The sequence below is a fragment of the Microtus oregoni genome, unplaced genomic scaffold, assembly GCF_018167655.1.
Source record: "Microtus oregoni isolate MIOR12 unplaced genomic scaffold, Mior012 000001F_ref0000356, whole genome shotgun sequence".
Taxonomy (NCBI): Eukaryota; Metazoa; Chordata; class Mammalia; order Rodentia; family Cricetidae; genus Microtus; species Microtus oregoni.
Window position 1 is genome coordinate 35,328,525 of NW_024543060.1, and position 17,227 is coordinate 35,345,751.

Sequence of the window (17,227 nt, forward strand, 5' to 3'; positions counted from 1 at the left end):
CGTAGTGCTAAACTGCTCCTAAAGTTCTTCCAGTTTCCTGCCTCGTTACAGGATTTTAGATGGGAAAAGTTGAGCTTTGTTTCATTTAAAGGTTGCATATAGTTGTTTTATTTTTTGTAAACAGTTTATATTCTTATTGCAGGCTATTCGAGTTACTCATGAGACCAGTGCACATGAAGGTCAGACTGAGGTATTTCACATTTCTTTTCAAACATGTTGCTGTGTGTAAATTTGACCTTATATTGTAGAACTCTGGCTTTGGAAAAGCATTTGACTATCTGGGTTTTCTTTTTGTTTTTCCTTAGAATTTGCTTATGTAACAGCAGTAGTCAGAGTGATAGCAAGAGAAATGTTTTTTTCCCAGGCTGCTAACATGCTACACGGATGTCTGGTCCACGTTGCCGGATCCTTTCACAGGTTGTAGATTGTGCGTTCTTTGTTTTACTCAGCAGGTGCCCAGTTTCTTCCGTCTTCCACATACACCCAGTTTTTATGTATGATCTTTGGGCATCACTATCATGCCTTGCTCCCAGGACAAAAGAGAAGGAAGAGGTGCTCAGGGACTTTGTTCTATTCACCATGGTGATCTTCAGGTTTGCACTGCAGCGAGTCTGCTGGGTCACTCTGATCACTCTTGCCTCTGTTTCCTTTACACATTTCTCCATTCCACGTCTTTTCTACTCTTTTCACGTCCTAACTCTGGAAGGAACTTTGTCAGAAAAGATTCAGTCAGAATGAACAGAGTTTTATTAATTCGGTTGGTGTATTTCCAGCACCAGGATAGTGTACTACATTTTCTTCATATGTGACTTGAAATCACACCCATTAGAGAGGTGATTGTTTTGGAAGAAGGGAACCAGTGGAAGGGAGATGATGTGGGGGCGAAAAGAGGACAGCGAGGGAGATCGTGATAAAGTGTGCTATATGAAGTCCTATTATGAAAATGTCATAATAAAACTCATTGCTTTATACAACTAAAAGTCACATTTTCACATGTAGGATGATATTGCTTTATTGGCTTTAAAAATTCTTGGAAAAATTACATAATTAAGAAGTTGATTTTTAGATTATTACTAAACCCTTTTTTAAAGGTGAAAATACTTTAATACTATGATATAGCTATAATTATTCTTCTTTCAAACTGCATTACTGTGGGTGTTTGACTAATTGAAGCACTAGGTGTCCTTGTAATTGTCCCTTCTAAGCTGCTCTCTGTCTCTTTCAAAGTTGTAGACTTGAGTTTTACTCGGTTTACAGTAGGAGGTGACTTTGGATATTCAGTGTTCCTGTTGTTTACACGCTTGTTGGATCCTAAGAGAGTTTTGGTTGCCGTGTTGTTTTGGCATTAAGACTGGGAATGAGCTGGATCAATATAAGAATATCGTACTTCCGGAATATTTGCCTCGTGGTGCCTTCTTTCATGTCCTTTCTGGGTCTTCATCCAAGTTGTGGCTTTAGTACCTGAATGATAGTCACATCTGTTTTTGTTCAGGCTGAAACTTCATCGTCCTTTGTGATGGTGGTCACGGGAATGATCTGCTGACATTTTAGAATGTGTTGTCCTTGTTTGAGGTTATTATATGTGCCTTCTTTTCTGCCCTTTATTTTCCTACAGTTTTAACTCCATTATATTTCCTGAAATGTAATTCAATTGGAGACACAACTTTTGTTTTCCTACTGCAGTGACTCTCAAAGGTGGAGTGGGAGGGATGTAGCAGTTTTTAGAGGCTTCTCGGGCCTTTCTCCCAATGAAGTTAATCGCCTTACCACTTTCTCATCTCTCACAGTCGAGACTCACTGCTAGAGATACGCCGCTTATGCGCATTATGACTCTAACACATCGTGGGTTGAGGAAATAGTTTGAGGCTCATTCCTCACATTTCTGTGTCAGTTTCGGCCTCTTTAAGGCTTCTTCTAACCCCTACTGCTTTGGCTATTTATCTGAAAATATTTCTCTCTGCCAATGTCTTATTGATATTTTTCTTATAATTTCTCTTTATGAAAACATTTCTTCTCTTAGCATCTGCATTTCTGATTTCTACTTAACTTTCAAATTAGCTTCAATGTGACCCTCTAAATAAAGCACTTCTTATAACCTGGGTATATTTTATTGATTCTATGCTCTCTTTCATGTGACTTCAGTATTTTGCATTTATTTATTTTCATATCCTTTTTTAGCTATTTAAAATGTATTTTTTCAAGCCAAATGTGGTAGTGTAAGCTTACAATTTTAGCACTTAGAAGGCTGAGGCAGGAATATCAGCAGTTTGATATCACCTGATCTACACATTAAGCTTGTCTAATTAAACAAACAATGATGTATGTTTTTGTACATTTTAATAATTCTAGAATTAAGACCTATTTAAACTGTTGTCATAATTTACTTGTTATTATTTCTACCTTAGTGGTATATAAAATGCCTCCTATTAGTAGTACCTTAGCTTATGAGGTGGGAAAGTTTATCTTTTGTTGTGGTTCTTAGGTCTAGGATTGATGTCTGGTTTATTTGCACATTTTAAATTATTCAGAACTGTCCTTTACACATAGGCTCACTACATATTTACTATTTCCAGTATTAGGTCAGAAATGTCTTTAGTGGTATGAAAACTTAAAAAAAAAATGTCTCATTGGCTAGGGGTATGGCTTCAGAGTTAGGAGCAATTACTGTTCTTCCAGACCCACAGCAGCTAGGTCACGGACGGGGCTTGTTACTAAAGTTCCAGGTTGTCTGAGCCCTCCTCTGCCTTCTGCGGGTACCTACATGCATATGATGCAAACAGTAAGACACATAGGGGAGGCAGGAGCAGGAGAATCGCAGAGTTCTAACCCAGCCAGATCTACATAGCAAGCTTCAGACTAGGTAGGGATAAACAATGGAACAAAACCCAAAAGACAAAAATCTTAGTTTTTTGGAGTTCTATAAGAAACATTTTCATTAGAACATATATAACATTTTTATATAGAAATTATAAATAGAAATTTATATCAGAAATTTGGATAGTAGGCCCATTTCACTTAGTTTTGTTTACTTACTAAAAGATACTGCTTTAAATAAACAAAAACAACTAAACTTACAAAACAGGAGGGTAGGATACAGTAGGTTTCAGTGGAGGAGTCTCTCTAGCCTTTGATTTTTAAATTTACTCCTTCACCATTTTGTATTTGATTCTAGATAGTAGAAGTGTTGTTAGGTTAATTTTCTCTTAACAATGCTAAGAAGTGATTCAGAGTGTGTGCTGCTTACTCTGTAGGAGTTTTAGGATTATAGGTATTATCACCCTTTCCAGATGAAGCAGCTGCCGCACAGTGAGGTTCAGCTATTGTCCCAAGGCTTTGCCAGAACATGAGCTCTAGTCCTGCCAGCCAACAGGTGTGAGCCCCCGTGCCAGGCCACACAGCAAAACAAAATGTCAGTAGGCAGATTGTGCAGCCACTTTATGTTTTACAGTAAAGTGATGATCTACCTTGGGTGGAAATGGATTGAGTGAGAAAGTAAATGGATTGTCTGTACTTGTACATTCCTCCAGTAATTTTGTGATTTTTTTTCTTTAAAGCGCCATGTTAGAAAATCTAGTGAGATTATTATATTAGGCAAAATTTTCATTAGTAAAAGTGTTATTCAACATGTATGCTACAGTAATATGTGACCCAGTGCTAAATACAGCTAAATATTTTACTAGCTACTGGTTTGAAATGACTTTGATTAGGAATAAGCATATTTGCTTAATTTAAAAAGTACTCTAAGTATCCAATCTTAAGTCCTTTCAGAATGTTGGGAGATTGCTCCAAGTTGATATAATCTGGGCATTTACCAGATTACCTGGTAGGTTAAAAGATTCTGTTCAAACATGATGATTTTGTCATCCACCATGACCAAGTAGGATTCATCCCAGAGATACAGGGATGGTTCAGGATACAAAAATCTGTCAGTGTAATCCACTATATAAACAAACTGAAAAACAAAACAAAACACATGAAAATCTCATTAGATACTGAAAAGGCTTTTGACAAAATATAACATCTTTTCATGATAAAAGTTTTGGAGAAAGCAGGGATACAAGGAAAATGCCTAAATATAATAAAAGCATTGTACAACAAGCCAACAGCCAACAAACATCAAACTAAATGGAGAGAAACTCAGAGCGATCCCACTGAAATCAGGAACAAGAAAAGATTGTCCCTTCTCTCCATACTATTCAATATAGTACTTGAGGTTCTAGGTAGAGCAATAAGACAGCAAAAGGAGATCAAGGGGATACAAATTGGAAAAGGAAAAGTCAAACTCTTAGTATTTGCTGATGATATGATAATTTACATAAGTGATCCCAAAAATTCTACCAAGGAACTCCTACAACTCATAAAAACCTTCAGTAATGTAGCAGGATACAAGACTAACTCAAGAAAATCAGTAGCCCTCCTTTATACAGATGATAAGTGAACTCAGAAAGAAACCAGAGAAACATCACCCTTCATAATAGCCACAAATAATATAAAATATCTTGGAGTAACTAACCAAACAAGTGGAAGACTTGTATGACAAGAACTTTAAATCTTTGAAGAAAGAAATTGAAGAAGACACCAGAAAATGTAAAGATCTCCCATGTTTTGGGTAGGTAGAATTAACATAGTAAAAATGGCAATCTTACCAAAATCAGTCTACAGATTCAATGCAATGCCTATCAAAATCCCAGCAAAATTCATCACAGGCCTCAGAAGAACAGCACTCAACTTAATACGGAAAAACAAAAAAACAAAAACCCAGGATAGCCAAAACAATCCTGTACAGTAAAGGAACCTCCTGGAGGCATCACAATCTCTGACTATATACAGTACTGAAAACAGCCTGGTATTGGCATAAAAACAGACAAAAGGACCAGTGGAACAGAATTGAAGACCCGGATATCAAGCCATACCTAATTTTTGACAAAGAAACAAAAAATATAAAATGAAAAAGAAGCATATTCAACAAATGGACCTGGCATAACTGGATATCAACATGTAGAAGATTGAAAATAGATCCATATCTATTGCCACGCACAAAAAAAGTCCAAATGGATCAAAGGCCTCAACATAAAACCAACCACAATGAACCTCATTGAAGAGAAAGTGGGAAGTGCACTTAAATGTATTGGCACAGGAGACCACTTCCTAAATATAACCCCAGTAGCATAGACACTGAGAGAAACAATAAATGGGACCTTTTGAAACTGAAAAACTTCTGTAAAGCAAAGGTCAACAAGACAAAACGGTAGCCTACAGAATGGGAAAAGATCTTCACCAACCTCACATCAGACAGAGGTCTGATCTCCAAAATATACAGAGAACTCAAGAAATTGGTCATCAAAAGAACAAATAATCTAGTAAAAAAATGGGGTACAGAGCTAAACATAGAAGTTTCAACAGAGGAATCTAAAATGGCCAAAAGACACTTAAGGAAATGTTCAACATTCTTAATCATCAGAGAAATGCAAATCAAAACAGCTCTGAGATTCTATCTCATACCTGTCAGAATGGTCAAGATCAAAAACTCTGATAACAGCTTATCTGGAGAGGATGTGGGGTAAAGGGAACACTTCTGCATTGCTGGTGGGAATGAAAACTGGTACAGCCGGTTTGGAAATTAGTATGGTGATTTCTCAGAAAATTAGGAAACAACCTACCTCAAGATCCAGCAATTCCACTTTTGGGGATATACCCAAAGGATGCTCAATGGTACCACAAAGACATGTGCTCAACTATGTTCATAGCAGCATTATTTGTCATAGCCAGAACCTGGAAACAACCTAGATGCCCCTCGACCGAAGAATGGATAAGGAAAATGTGGTACATTTACACAATGGAAAAAAAAATGACATCTTGAAATTTTCTGGCAAATGGATGGTTCTAGAAAATATATTGAGTGAGGTAATCCAGACCCAGAAAGACAAATATAATATGTACTCATAAGTGGCTTTTAGACATAAAGCAAAGAAAAACCAGCCTACAGTTCACAATCCCAGAGAACCTAGACAACAAAGAGGACCCTAAGAGAGACAAACATGGATCTAATCTGTAGTGCACCACGCGTGTCTGTGCTCTATGCACCACCATACAGTTAGTAAACCGGGCAAGGGGCTGAGGATTGAAACATACAAGGACTCACGGACAGAGACACAGGTCATCCTTGATGCCAGAATCCTTGAAACAGGAAAGCTCCAAGAATGCCCTTTTTATTGTGTTCACGGGCAGCTTATGTAGGGATAGCCACGCCCCAGCCAGTTGCGCCACAAACTATTCCCCTGCCATCAGGAACTCCTAAGGATCTCTTGCTCAGAGCAGCTGTACGCACTCAGGTCGAGAAAACAAGTTGTTTTCAGGAAATTCAGGATCTGGGGGTTCACAGTTCCCAACACTAATCTACATGGGAAGGGGAAAAAGACAAGATCTTCTGAGTAAATTGGGAGCATGAGGACCATGGGAGAGAGTTGAAGGGGAAGAGGGAGGCAGGGAGCAGGGAGGAAAGGAGGGCTGCGGAGAAAAATATCTAAATAATAAAAGAAAACAGAAAGAGAGGGAAAAAATGATGCTTTTGATGACATGAGAGTTTTTATTTGTTAATGAATAGTCCACAGTGCAGTAATGAAAAAAGTCTGCAAGTTATACATGGAGACAAGAAAGAAAAATCCAAGTGTACTTTGCCTTCAGACTATTTTCGTGTCGTTTGCCAAAGAACCTCCATGTAATTATTTTTATTTTTTTAGCTTACAAAAGCATATTATTTTATTATGCTTTTAAATAAACATGCCAAAATCAAAAGTTTACAAAAATACATTTAGCATTTAGTTACATACTTAATTTCAGCCTTTTAGCATAATCTAAACAGTTAAGAAAAAGGAGCTTTCTTTATATCTTAGTATGAATATTTTCTTATTCAAAACTTTTTTAGAAGTAATTCTTTGCATACTTTCAGGCGAGTAAATGATAAATTACTTTCCAGTTTTTCAATTTTGATGTCTATATTTTTAGTTTTTCAAAGTAAAAATAGACTTTAGTAAATATCATTTTTTTTACCGAAGTGTTCATTGCAGATTCTCCCAAAGAAGTTTCTCTTAGTTGTGTTTAAACGGATACACATTGTTAAGGTTTTTCAGTTCATAAGGTGAATTGTTCTTCCATCTCTTGGCCACTAAGGAACTGAATTGAGCTTGTTCTGCGTCAGAGACTGCATTGTAAATATGAATAAGAAATAGTTTTTGTCTTCAGAGGTCTTTTATTTCAGCCACTAATGACTTTGAGCGTGGCTAATGCTAGTATTAAATTCTTTTAATGTTCCCTTTTAAAATGGATTTTTAAATTCTTTTTTTTTTTTTTTGGTTTTTTTTTTTTTTTCGAGACAGTTTCTCTGTGGCTTTGGAGCCTGTCCTGGAACTAGTTCTGTAGACCAGGCTGGTCTCGAACTCACACAGATCCGCCTGCCTCTGCCTCCCGAGTGCTGGGATTAAAGGCGTGCGCCACCATCGCCCGGCTTGGATTTTTAAATTCTTTCATTGTAAATAGTATATTTTGATACCAGTGTTAAATTTTATTTTTAAATTTTGCTTTTTGACAGAGGGAAATAATGTTTCCTTTCTAATGACTCTTAAAAGATCTTTAGTAAGTTTGTGAAATGAATTTAAGTCACAAATTAAATTTAATATTTAATGAAAGTATAATGTAATCTAGCCTTGTTAGTGTTGTTGACTTTTAAAGTCAAGTCTATTTAATCTTTGGTTAATGTTTTGATTTCAAGTATATAGTAGCAGATAGGTTTATATAATCAGAATATACGACACACCGTTGAATCTATCAGTATTTCTGGTAGACAGATTGGTTCCAGGAACACTCTAGATAACAGATTCCTTGTGTAAAATGTTTATTTAACTTTTATTTGTTATTCATTTTATATGTCCTCTGAGTACAATGGTTTAGTATTTGCATATAATCTATGCATATTTTCTTGTATTCTTAAAATCATCTGTGGATTGCTTACTAATAGATATTAGAGTTAGAGAATAATAAGAAAAGATATATAATTTTCAATCCTTGATTGGTTAAATCAACAGATGGAGAGATTATAGTAATTTAGTTGTGTGTGTGTGTGTGTGTGTGTGTGTGTGTAAGTAACAGACAGACCCTATTAGTGTGTGTGTGTGTGTAACAGACAGACCCAGTCTGTGTGTGTGTGTGTGTTACAGACAGACCCAATCAAAATATAGTTGACTTTTGACTTAGCTAAGTGTGTATTGTCAATGTAGGACACAAGTTTAAAGTGTGTAGACAAGTTTATTAATTGAGAAGATACAGTTCATGGCTTTGTTGCAAACTGAAAACGTTTACGGTTTTAGAATATCTTATTGCCTTTATTTTGTGTGCACCTGCATGATGTGAGGGTAACCAGGTCATGTGTGGAAGTCAGAAGCCACCTTTTGAAGTCACTTCTTTTCTTTCACCCAGGAATGATACTTAGGTCATTAGGCCTGTGCCTCTTGAGCCATCTCACTGGCCCTGAAGCATAGCAGAAATCATTCCATTTAGTCAAAGACAGTTTCTGCATACCTAAGGCAAAGTGCTATTTATAACCTTCTTTGAACTCTTGTCTTCTTTCCTCTGCTAGGCAAGAAAGGGCTACTAGGAAGTACTTAGTTCCTATGTAGAGTTTAAATTCCTGATTATCTTGAAAGAGACAAATGGAAGCAGCAAAACGTAGTTAAGGTATGTAAATCCAGTTTTATCAACAAGTTTGGAATTATAGAGCCTGGAGAGATGGCTCAGCAGTAGCATCTACTAAGTTTGGTTTCCAGCACCCATGTCAGGTGGCGTACAACCCGTGGGCAGCCCAAGCTCCAGCGTACCTGAAACCCTCCTCTGGCCTCCTCAAATACTGTACTCACGTGCAGACACACACATGCTAAAATTAAAATATGTTCTTTTTAAAACTTGAAACTAATTTTCTGTTTATTTTAAAATTTTACTTTACTTTGCATAACCTATTTTCCTTATTTTGACAAGGCCTGGAGTGTACTGGTATCAGAGAGTGCCACAATAGTCTGGAGCAGAGTGTAATGAAAGTTTATTTATCTGGGGGATAAACTCACAGAAAGGGTAGCCACCTGCAGTCCTCTGTGTGTGCTGGGAACTGGGAACCGAATCCAGCAGAAAGAAGACTGCACACGCTTTTCTTGTACACTCATAGTACATGAGACCACACCCAAAGTGGGCCGGTATCGTAAAGGTTATTGGCTGAAGGAGTTCCCACAGCAGTGGAATAAAGTGGAGGCTGTTTCCTTCCATTTGGTTCTTCACACTGAGAAACACTGGCCCCCAGCCTCCATCCTCATGCATTCATGGTGGTCTCTCATCTTTCACTGTTTCTTCTCCACTGCAGTCTCTGAGCAGAGGTCTTACATTCCCCTTTTCTCCTTCTGTCTTAGAAATGGGAGTACCAAACTGTTTCTGTAAGGGAAACATCTATACTGAAGTCAGCAGTTCCTCCTTTCAGATCTAACTAGATGTCCTTCCTTGGTCTAAGACTGCCTTAGGTATAAAAACAGACTGACGTGCATGGAGAGAGTAAGATTTTTCTCTTGTGTTCTGACTTTATAGATCACAGGGCAGTGTTAGGATGAGAATTTGCACTTAGTGAAAACCGTATTTGAAGCTATTTTCAAAATGAAAAGAATTTCCGAAACTTAGTTTAGCTTGACAACAATAAATTCAAATTTCATGTGACATTAAAAATCAGAAACCCGATTGTTGAACCTGCATGGGAGAGCGTCAGGAAAGAGTTTCTGGAGGCCGTGGGCGTCAGCTCCATTGGTGAAGGAAGCTGCTCTTGTGAACACTCTGGAGTTGGTAGTGCTATTTTATGTGTTTCCTTTCTAACTTGTGCCTGATTTTGACTTCTCTGCCAACTGAACGGGGATAGTTTTTATCTCTTGCATGGGTCTGACTTCATTTTCCTATTTTAAATTCCAGCTTTAAATTTCCTTTAATGCAGTGCATTGTGCTGGAATCTAACCTGAAATTGCAGGAATTCGTTTAGAATTAAATTGTAATTTTGATTTTAAGGTTTAGAAGCTTTATATGAATATATATTATCTCCACATAGACACATGTATGTATCTTCAGAGGGTTATGTATTTGTAATCTTTTTTACTATATTCACCATCCCTAAAGAGGTTTTTGTTTTTCTTTCTGTGTACAATTTAAGACTCAGGGATGGTTCTAATATTAAAAGAACACTTTGTGGGTCAGAGTGACTCAGGCTACGAGCGCCTGCTACTCTCCCAGAGGACCATATCTTTCCAGAGCCCATATCTGCTGTAACTCCGGTTGCAGAGGATCAGTTACCGTGGCGTCTATGGGCATTGCACTTGTGTGATATACATTCGCATAGACAGACCTACATACATGTAAATAAAAGTAACTAAGAAAAATTTTTTAAAGATACCAAAAAATAGCCTGTTATACTCAGTTGTAAGCAAATGAATATTTTATTAATGAGCAATAACCATGATATAAGAAGGTAAAATTCTTTTTAAAAAGCATTCAGTATGCTCTGTTCAATTTATGGTATTTATTTCCAATATGTAACCACTTGTTTCTGAAGATCCAATTAGTTTCTTTAAGACTTTTATATAAATAAATAAATAAAATCTTAAAAACAAACAAACCTAGTCTGTGTTGGGGATGTAACACAGTGGTAGAGATTGTCTAGCTAGGCTTTCAGTTCAGTCTCCAGTACCAAGAAGAAAAGCAAATAAGTACATACAATAATGGATTTAAAAAATTTTCTTTAAAAACATTTTTCTAAAAAATTTGTGTTACTTAATGTGTTTGAGTGTTTTGTTTGCATGTATGTCAATCACGTGTGTGCTTGATACCTGCAGCGGTCCGAAAGGGGAAGTGGATCCCTGGAACTGGAGTTCTGTATGGTTACATATGCCTTGTGAGTCTTGGGAATCAAGCCCAAGTCCACTGCAGGAACAGATGCTTACTTAACACACAGCAGACAGCCTAGGTTAGACTCCCCTCCACCCCCACCTCCCACCACAATTCCCTTGAAATCTTAACCTAACCAGAGTCCTTTAGTAATCATGTTATATATGTTTTGGAAAATATTATTTAAGTATCTTTCATGTTCTAGAAATTACATATTGTAGTGTAATTATTGACATAATGACAAGCTTAAATGAAAAATGCTTTGGCTATAAGCCAAAATATACTTATTTTATTGTATCATTTTATAATAATATGGATGTCACCTTCCAGACATTTCGTTCTTAACAGGAAAGGTTTTTTTTTTGTTTGTTTGTTTTTTTTTTTTTTTTTGAGACAGGGTTTCTCTGTAGCTTTGGAGCTTTGGTGCCTGTCCTGGAACTAGCTCTTGTAGAGCAGGCTGGTCTGGAACTCACAGGGATCTGCTTGCCTCTGCCTCCCAAGTGCTGGGATTAAGGCGCTCTCCACCACCACCTAGCCAGGTTCTCTGCCCCCTTTTTAATGTTCTGAATAATTTAATTTAGCCTTTATAGCAATTCTAATTACCTGGTGTTAAACTAGCAGAAGAATACATTTTTAAAAAATGTATAGAGTGTGAGCGTATCACCTGTGACAGGAAATTTTCTTTTCAAGGACTGAGACTTATGCTTTATTTACCCTCTCACTGCAAATAGTTATAAATTTGACAATCAGAAAGGAAATTAGACTTATGTTTAGGAAAGGCAGGTAGAAATGATGATAGATGTGTTTATGAATCAGTTACTGACATTGATGGGATGAAAAAGCTATCCGTATTGTGGAAAATACTGATATTGAAGCCAGGGGTTACACACCCAGTTTGGGAATTCAAGAGCTGTGATTATATGGCTTCTGCCTCCAGAAAAATCATTGTTCCTAGATTTCCCAGAATTGGAGTAACTATAGCCATTGCTATTATCCTCTTCCTCTTCTTTTTGTCTTTAACTTTGAGTTTAAATAAGAATCAGAATGTTTAAATTTTTGATTTTTTTAAATCAGTGTCTTTAATGCCAATCTGTTGGAGAACTATAATTGAGACAGGTTTACAGGTTATACCTCCTTTTGTTTCTCTTCTCTTAGTGTTCGTTTGTTTAACTAACTGCAGGTTCGTGTCTGACAGCATCATTTCTCAACAGATCAGATTATTAGCATTTTCACCATATTTTAATCAAGATCTCTATATGGTATACCTAATAGACTGTAGCTAGTAAAAACATGACTTTACATGTACTGAACAATAAAAATTGCATGACTTTCTATTTTTATTTTGTTACAGTAGTCTGGAATCAGACTACAATATCCTTGAAGTATGCACTATCCTTTCATGTTCTATGTGGAATGGTCATCTCATTACTCCATGAGGTTACCAATGTAGTCTGCCAGTGGGACAGAGTTCTGTTAATGTCTTGGCAAACATTGGTGCTCTTAGTACTTTTAAGCTGGTAATTGCTAATGACTTTGGATTCCTTTATGAAAGAGAGATTGTCATTATGAGCTACCTTTAAACTATAAATAGAGTAAAAATTTAGAGTTACTGCTTTGCTATTTAAATTTTCAAATATTTACTTATTAGCCAAGCATGATAATGCATACTTTTTTCTTTTTAAATTCATTTTACATACCAACCACAGTTTCCCCTTCCCCTCTTTCTCCTGCTCACCCTTACTTTCCCCTCAACTCCCATAGACTCCTCAGAGAGGGTAAGGCCTCCCAATGGGGAGTCAGCTAAACCTGGCATATCAAGTTGAGGCAGGGCCAAGCCACTCTTTACTGCATCAAGGCTAAGCAAAGTATCTCACCATAGGGAGTGGGCTCCAAAAAGCCAGCTCATGCACCAGGGATAAATCCTGGTCCTACAAATAGACCAAGCCACACAACTGTCATTCTCATTCCAAAGGCCTAATTTGGTCCCATGCAGGCCTAGCTGTCGGTCAAGAGTCCATGAACTCCCACTAGCTTGGGTCAGCTCTCTCTTTGGGGTTCCCCGTCATGATCTTGACCCCCGCCCATTGATCATATAATTCTCCCTCCTGCTCTTCAAGTGGATACCAGGAGCTCAGCCCAGTGCTTGGCTATAGATCTCTGCATCTGCTCCCATCAGTTACTTGATGAAGGTTCTATGATGACAATTAGGGTAGTCACCAATCTGATTACAGGAGAAGGCACTCAGGAGACTGAGACAGGGGCCCTGAATTCAAGGCCAACCTGGTCTGCAGAGCGAGTTCCAGGACAGCTGGGGCTACACAAAGAAACCCTGTCTCGAAAAACAAAACAAGACAAAGCAGATGTTACTTATTAAACACTTAAGGCTGGCACAGAAGCAGCAAGCCCCTGAATAATAACAGCTTCACTGTTTAGGAAGCATTTAAATACACATTGAACATCCCTAACCCAAGTTCAGAATCTGGTACTAATCGGGTACAGTTTCAAGAGCTCCGAAATTGGAAACAATTTTGGATAAGGGCTACTTAACCTGTTGTTACACTATGGGAAACAAGACAGTATAATAATATACAGATTTTAATGCTGAAGAAGATTAGTCACACATACAAATAAAGGATTCTTAGTATTTGAAACATATTGAGCTGGGATTATGGTTTTCCCCACTCTTTCCTCTGTCACATAGGCTTACACTGGAAAATATGTGAGGAAAGAGCTAAAGTCGCACATAGATAGTATGACAGTGTCTGGGCAAAAACCTGTGTCTTCATGTTTAGAAATAATCGTAGTTTCTGTTTGCAGGATTGTTGTGGGAATCCATATCCTTCATATTTTAGGACACCTGGTATGAGGCATTGAATGTTAGCTGTGGCTGCTGGTGCCTGAGCAGTGTATAGAGATATTTGTGTGAGTCCATCCATTAGAATGTCGTTTGTAGTTGTAGAAAACTAGGGGCCCCTGAAAGTGCAATGTCTTTAAGGTACAGCATCCCTGTGATACAGTCTTTGAAGACTAGCATGCTGCATTGGAATGTGTTGTGGAAATGCTGAGATAGATAGGCATCCTAAACATGATGAGAAAGGAACACAGAGAATTATTACCTTTTATAAAAACAAAAGAGCTAGAATTTTTAGCAGAATTTGAAAGGCAAACTACTGTAGGCTGTCATGAGACTGTAGAGTCCCCATGAGCAGCTTCAAAGGGAGGAGTCACACCCACTCTCCACAGATCTCACAGGGTACTCCAAAGTTTAACTGCAGGCCGACAAGGCAAGAAGGAGCCTCAGGTGAAGGTGTCGAGGAGGGGAATGGTGGCCTCTGAGGGAAGACACTACAGGACTCTTGTTTTCTGGAGAACAAAACATAAAGACCCTGAACAAAAAACTCCTTCTGGGATCTCTGTGAGAGATCCTCTACTACTTGGGGACTCCTTGGAAAAGTCCTGTGCTTGATGGACAGAAACTAAGGAGCTGCCAATGACAGATGTTGTACAAGAACAAAGAAAGACTTTACGTCAGTGCCGTTAGACAAGAAAGCACTTGCGTGAGGAGCATGAAGAAAGACCTCAGTCTCTGGGCAGAACCTAAAGCTTTTCATGGAGCAGGAGCAGAAAGTGAAAGACTCCAGTAACCAGTACTCAGTCTCAGCATGGTGGGAATGTGGAATTTTAACTACTGTTGTACTGAGAGTAACTAGACTGAAAACAAAAGCGGACAACTCAGCCTCTGGATGGGTTAGAAGACTCATCCCTCGGCACTGACATCTTGATGGGCCAGGCTCGTTCCTAAATGTATATGCCATTTATCTCCGTCTCTGTCATAGTATACAAGATGTCTGACTTTTAACCAAAAATAGCAAAAGAAAAAAAGAAATAATGAACACCAGCACTTTGTCAGGAGAAATGAATGAACAGAATGAAGCTCAGATACAGTGCAGATGTTAGAACGATCAAAGAATGTGATAATGATATTAAAGATTCAAGTGGACAAGATGGGCAACATGTATCATCAGATGGAGATTGATAGCAGAGTTGAACGCTATGAGAAAGAATTCAATGGACATACTAGTATCAAAACTCAGGATCAGAGGTGAAGAATGCCTTTAACATTTCCGGTAGAATCTGAAAAACTGAGGAAAAAACAAAACTATTGCATTTGGGCTGGGGAGATGGGTAGCTCGGTGGGTAAAAGTGCTTGCTCGGTAGGCCTGAGCACTGCAGAACCCACAGAAAAGCCAGGTCTGCATCATGAGTCTAATCCCAGTGCTCCTATGGTGAGATGGGAGTCAGACGCAGGAGACTCTGCCAAAGCTCATGAACCCCTAACTGGTCTATGGAACAGAAAAATAATAATAGAGGCTGCCGCAGGCAAAAGATGCGGACCAACGACCACGGCTGTCTTCAGTCCTCCACATGCAAGGTCCGGTGAACTTTATGACAAATCACCAAATGTTGCGTAAGTGACTTTACCTACAAAGAGAAAGCAGTCTATTGGACAGGAAAATAAAAGCAGGGTATCTCGGAGCCGTGGGCATTCTCAAATGGTTAAGATGTAGACGTGGAGTCCTGGGCAAAGGCAGAGAGAGGTAAGAGGGAGGCAGTAAGGAGTGACACATTTGGGTAGAAAGCATCAGAAGAATCAGTGGTTGCCTGTTGGTTTTTTTTGTTGTTGTTGTTCTTTTTTTTTTTTCCAAAAATAACTGAAGACATCAAACTACATCTTCAGGAACTTTAGAGATACTGTAGAATAAATATTCCTGTCATCAGCCACTCTCCCAGGTAGCAAATATTCATACTTAAGAAAACAAAAGTAAAAAATGTTCAAGCTACTTAGAAGACCCAGAAGCAAAAGGTATATTAGATACCAATTATGGCAGATTTCTCATTAGAAATTATTTAAGTTAGGACAAAAATAAGCTACTATTTTTTTAAAGTACTGGAAGAATTCAGTGAAAAGGCCTTTTGAAAAGGAGAACAAACCTTTATAACAAAAAATAAAGAGAACTCATTCCCAGTTTGTTTCCACTCTAAGAAATAGAAAAGAATTCTTCCATGCAGAAGCATTGTGATAGCAGGAATAATTGGACCTATGCAGAAATTGGCAAGTACTGGAGATGGGACAAGGAAAGGTAATTAAAATGTATTTCTTAAAATTTATTTTCATTTTTAACTGTGTGTGTGTGTGTGTGTGTATGTGTGTATGTACACGTATGCGCACATGGGTGCAGCTGCCTGCAGTAGCCAAGGTATCAGGTCCCACTGGAGCTAGAATCACAGGTGGTTGTGAACTGTTAGATGTGGGTGCTGGGAATTGAACAAGACACCTGAGCCATCTTTCCAGCTACACTTTTTCTTTTAATTGCACTAAAATGTAATTGTGCAGCCAGGCACAGTGGCACTCACCTGTATCCCAGGAGGCTGAGGCAGGAGCATCTCAAATGTGAGGCCAACTTGGGCTTTATTGTGAGACCTTATCTCCAAATCAAAAATGAAGAATAAGTTGTCTAAATAAACAGTAACCTCATATTGGAAGTCTATACCATATGTAAAAACATTTGATGATAATACAAAGAATGGAAGAAAATATTTTGATAATACTGCTGTGATGTTCCAATAGTGTGGATCAAGTTGTGTGCTTTTATTTGAAGAACACAGCAGCCGGGTGGTGGCCCATGCCTTTAGTCCCAGCATTCGGGAGGCAAAGACAGGTGAATTTCTGGTTGGTCTACAGAGCAAGTTCCAGGACAGCCAGGGCTACACGGAGAAACCCTATCTTGAAAAACCATACAACAATAACAACAAAGGAACACCGTGACTAAAGAAATTTAACAATAAAGTCTAAGACAGTTGCTAAAAGTTTTTTTTATTTATAAGCATACCATAGTAAACATAAGTAGAATCGAGAACAAAAATAATATTTAAAGGCACAATGGAACAAAGAATAAATGGAGAAAACAGAATTAACAATATAGCTTATAATCCAACCGCAGGGGAAAACTGACATGCAGTTAATAAAATGTAAGTCATTTAAATGTAGACATGTAAATTGGAAGAAAGATTATCATCTTGGTTGAAAAATATGACTTGATGGGACAGCCTCAGAGCTGCTACAAGTGTTACAGCAGACTCTTCCACCACCAGGGTTCCAGATTCTTCTGACCAAGTTTCCAGCCATTAGTCAGAGCACTGTAAGTGCTCAGAGCTTGGCTAAAGATGATGTAGAATGACTAGATATCAACACTAAAATCTGTTAAAA

At 38.0% G+C, this 17,227-nt stretch overlaps 1 protein-coding gene across 1 annotated transcript in view; it reads left to right on the plus strand.

Annotated features, from left to right (window-relative positions):
* Uchl3 (ubiquitin C-terminal hydrolase L3) overlaps positions 1 to 17,227 on the plus strand; it is a 47,613-nt gene that overhangs the window by 16,428 nt on the left and 13,958 nt on the right. Inside the window, exon 6 of the mRNA XM_041677673.1 lies at positions 143 to 190. Within this exon, the coding sequence (XP_041533607.1) occupies positions 143 to 190 (48 nt within the window). The remainder of the gene's footprint in view (positions 1 to 142; positions 191 to 17,227) is intronic.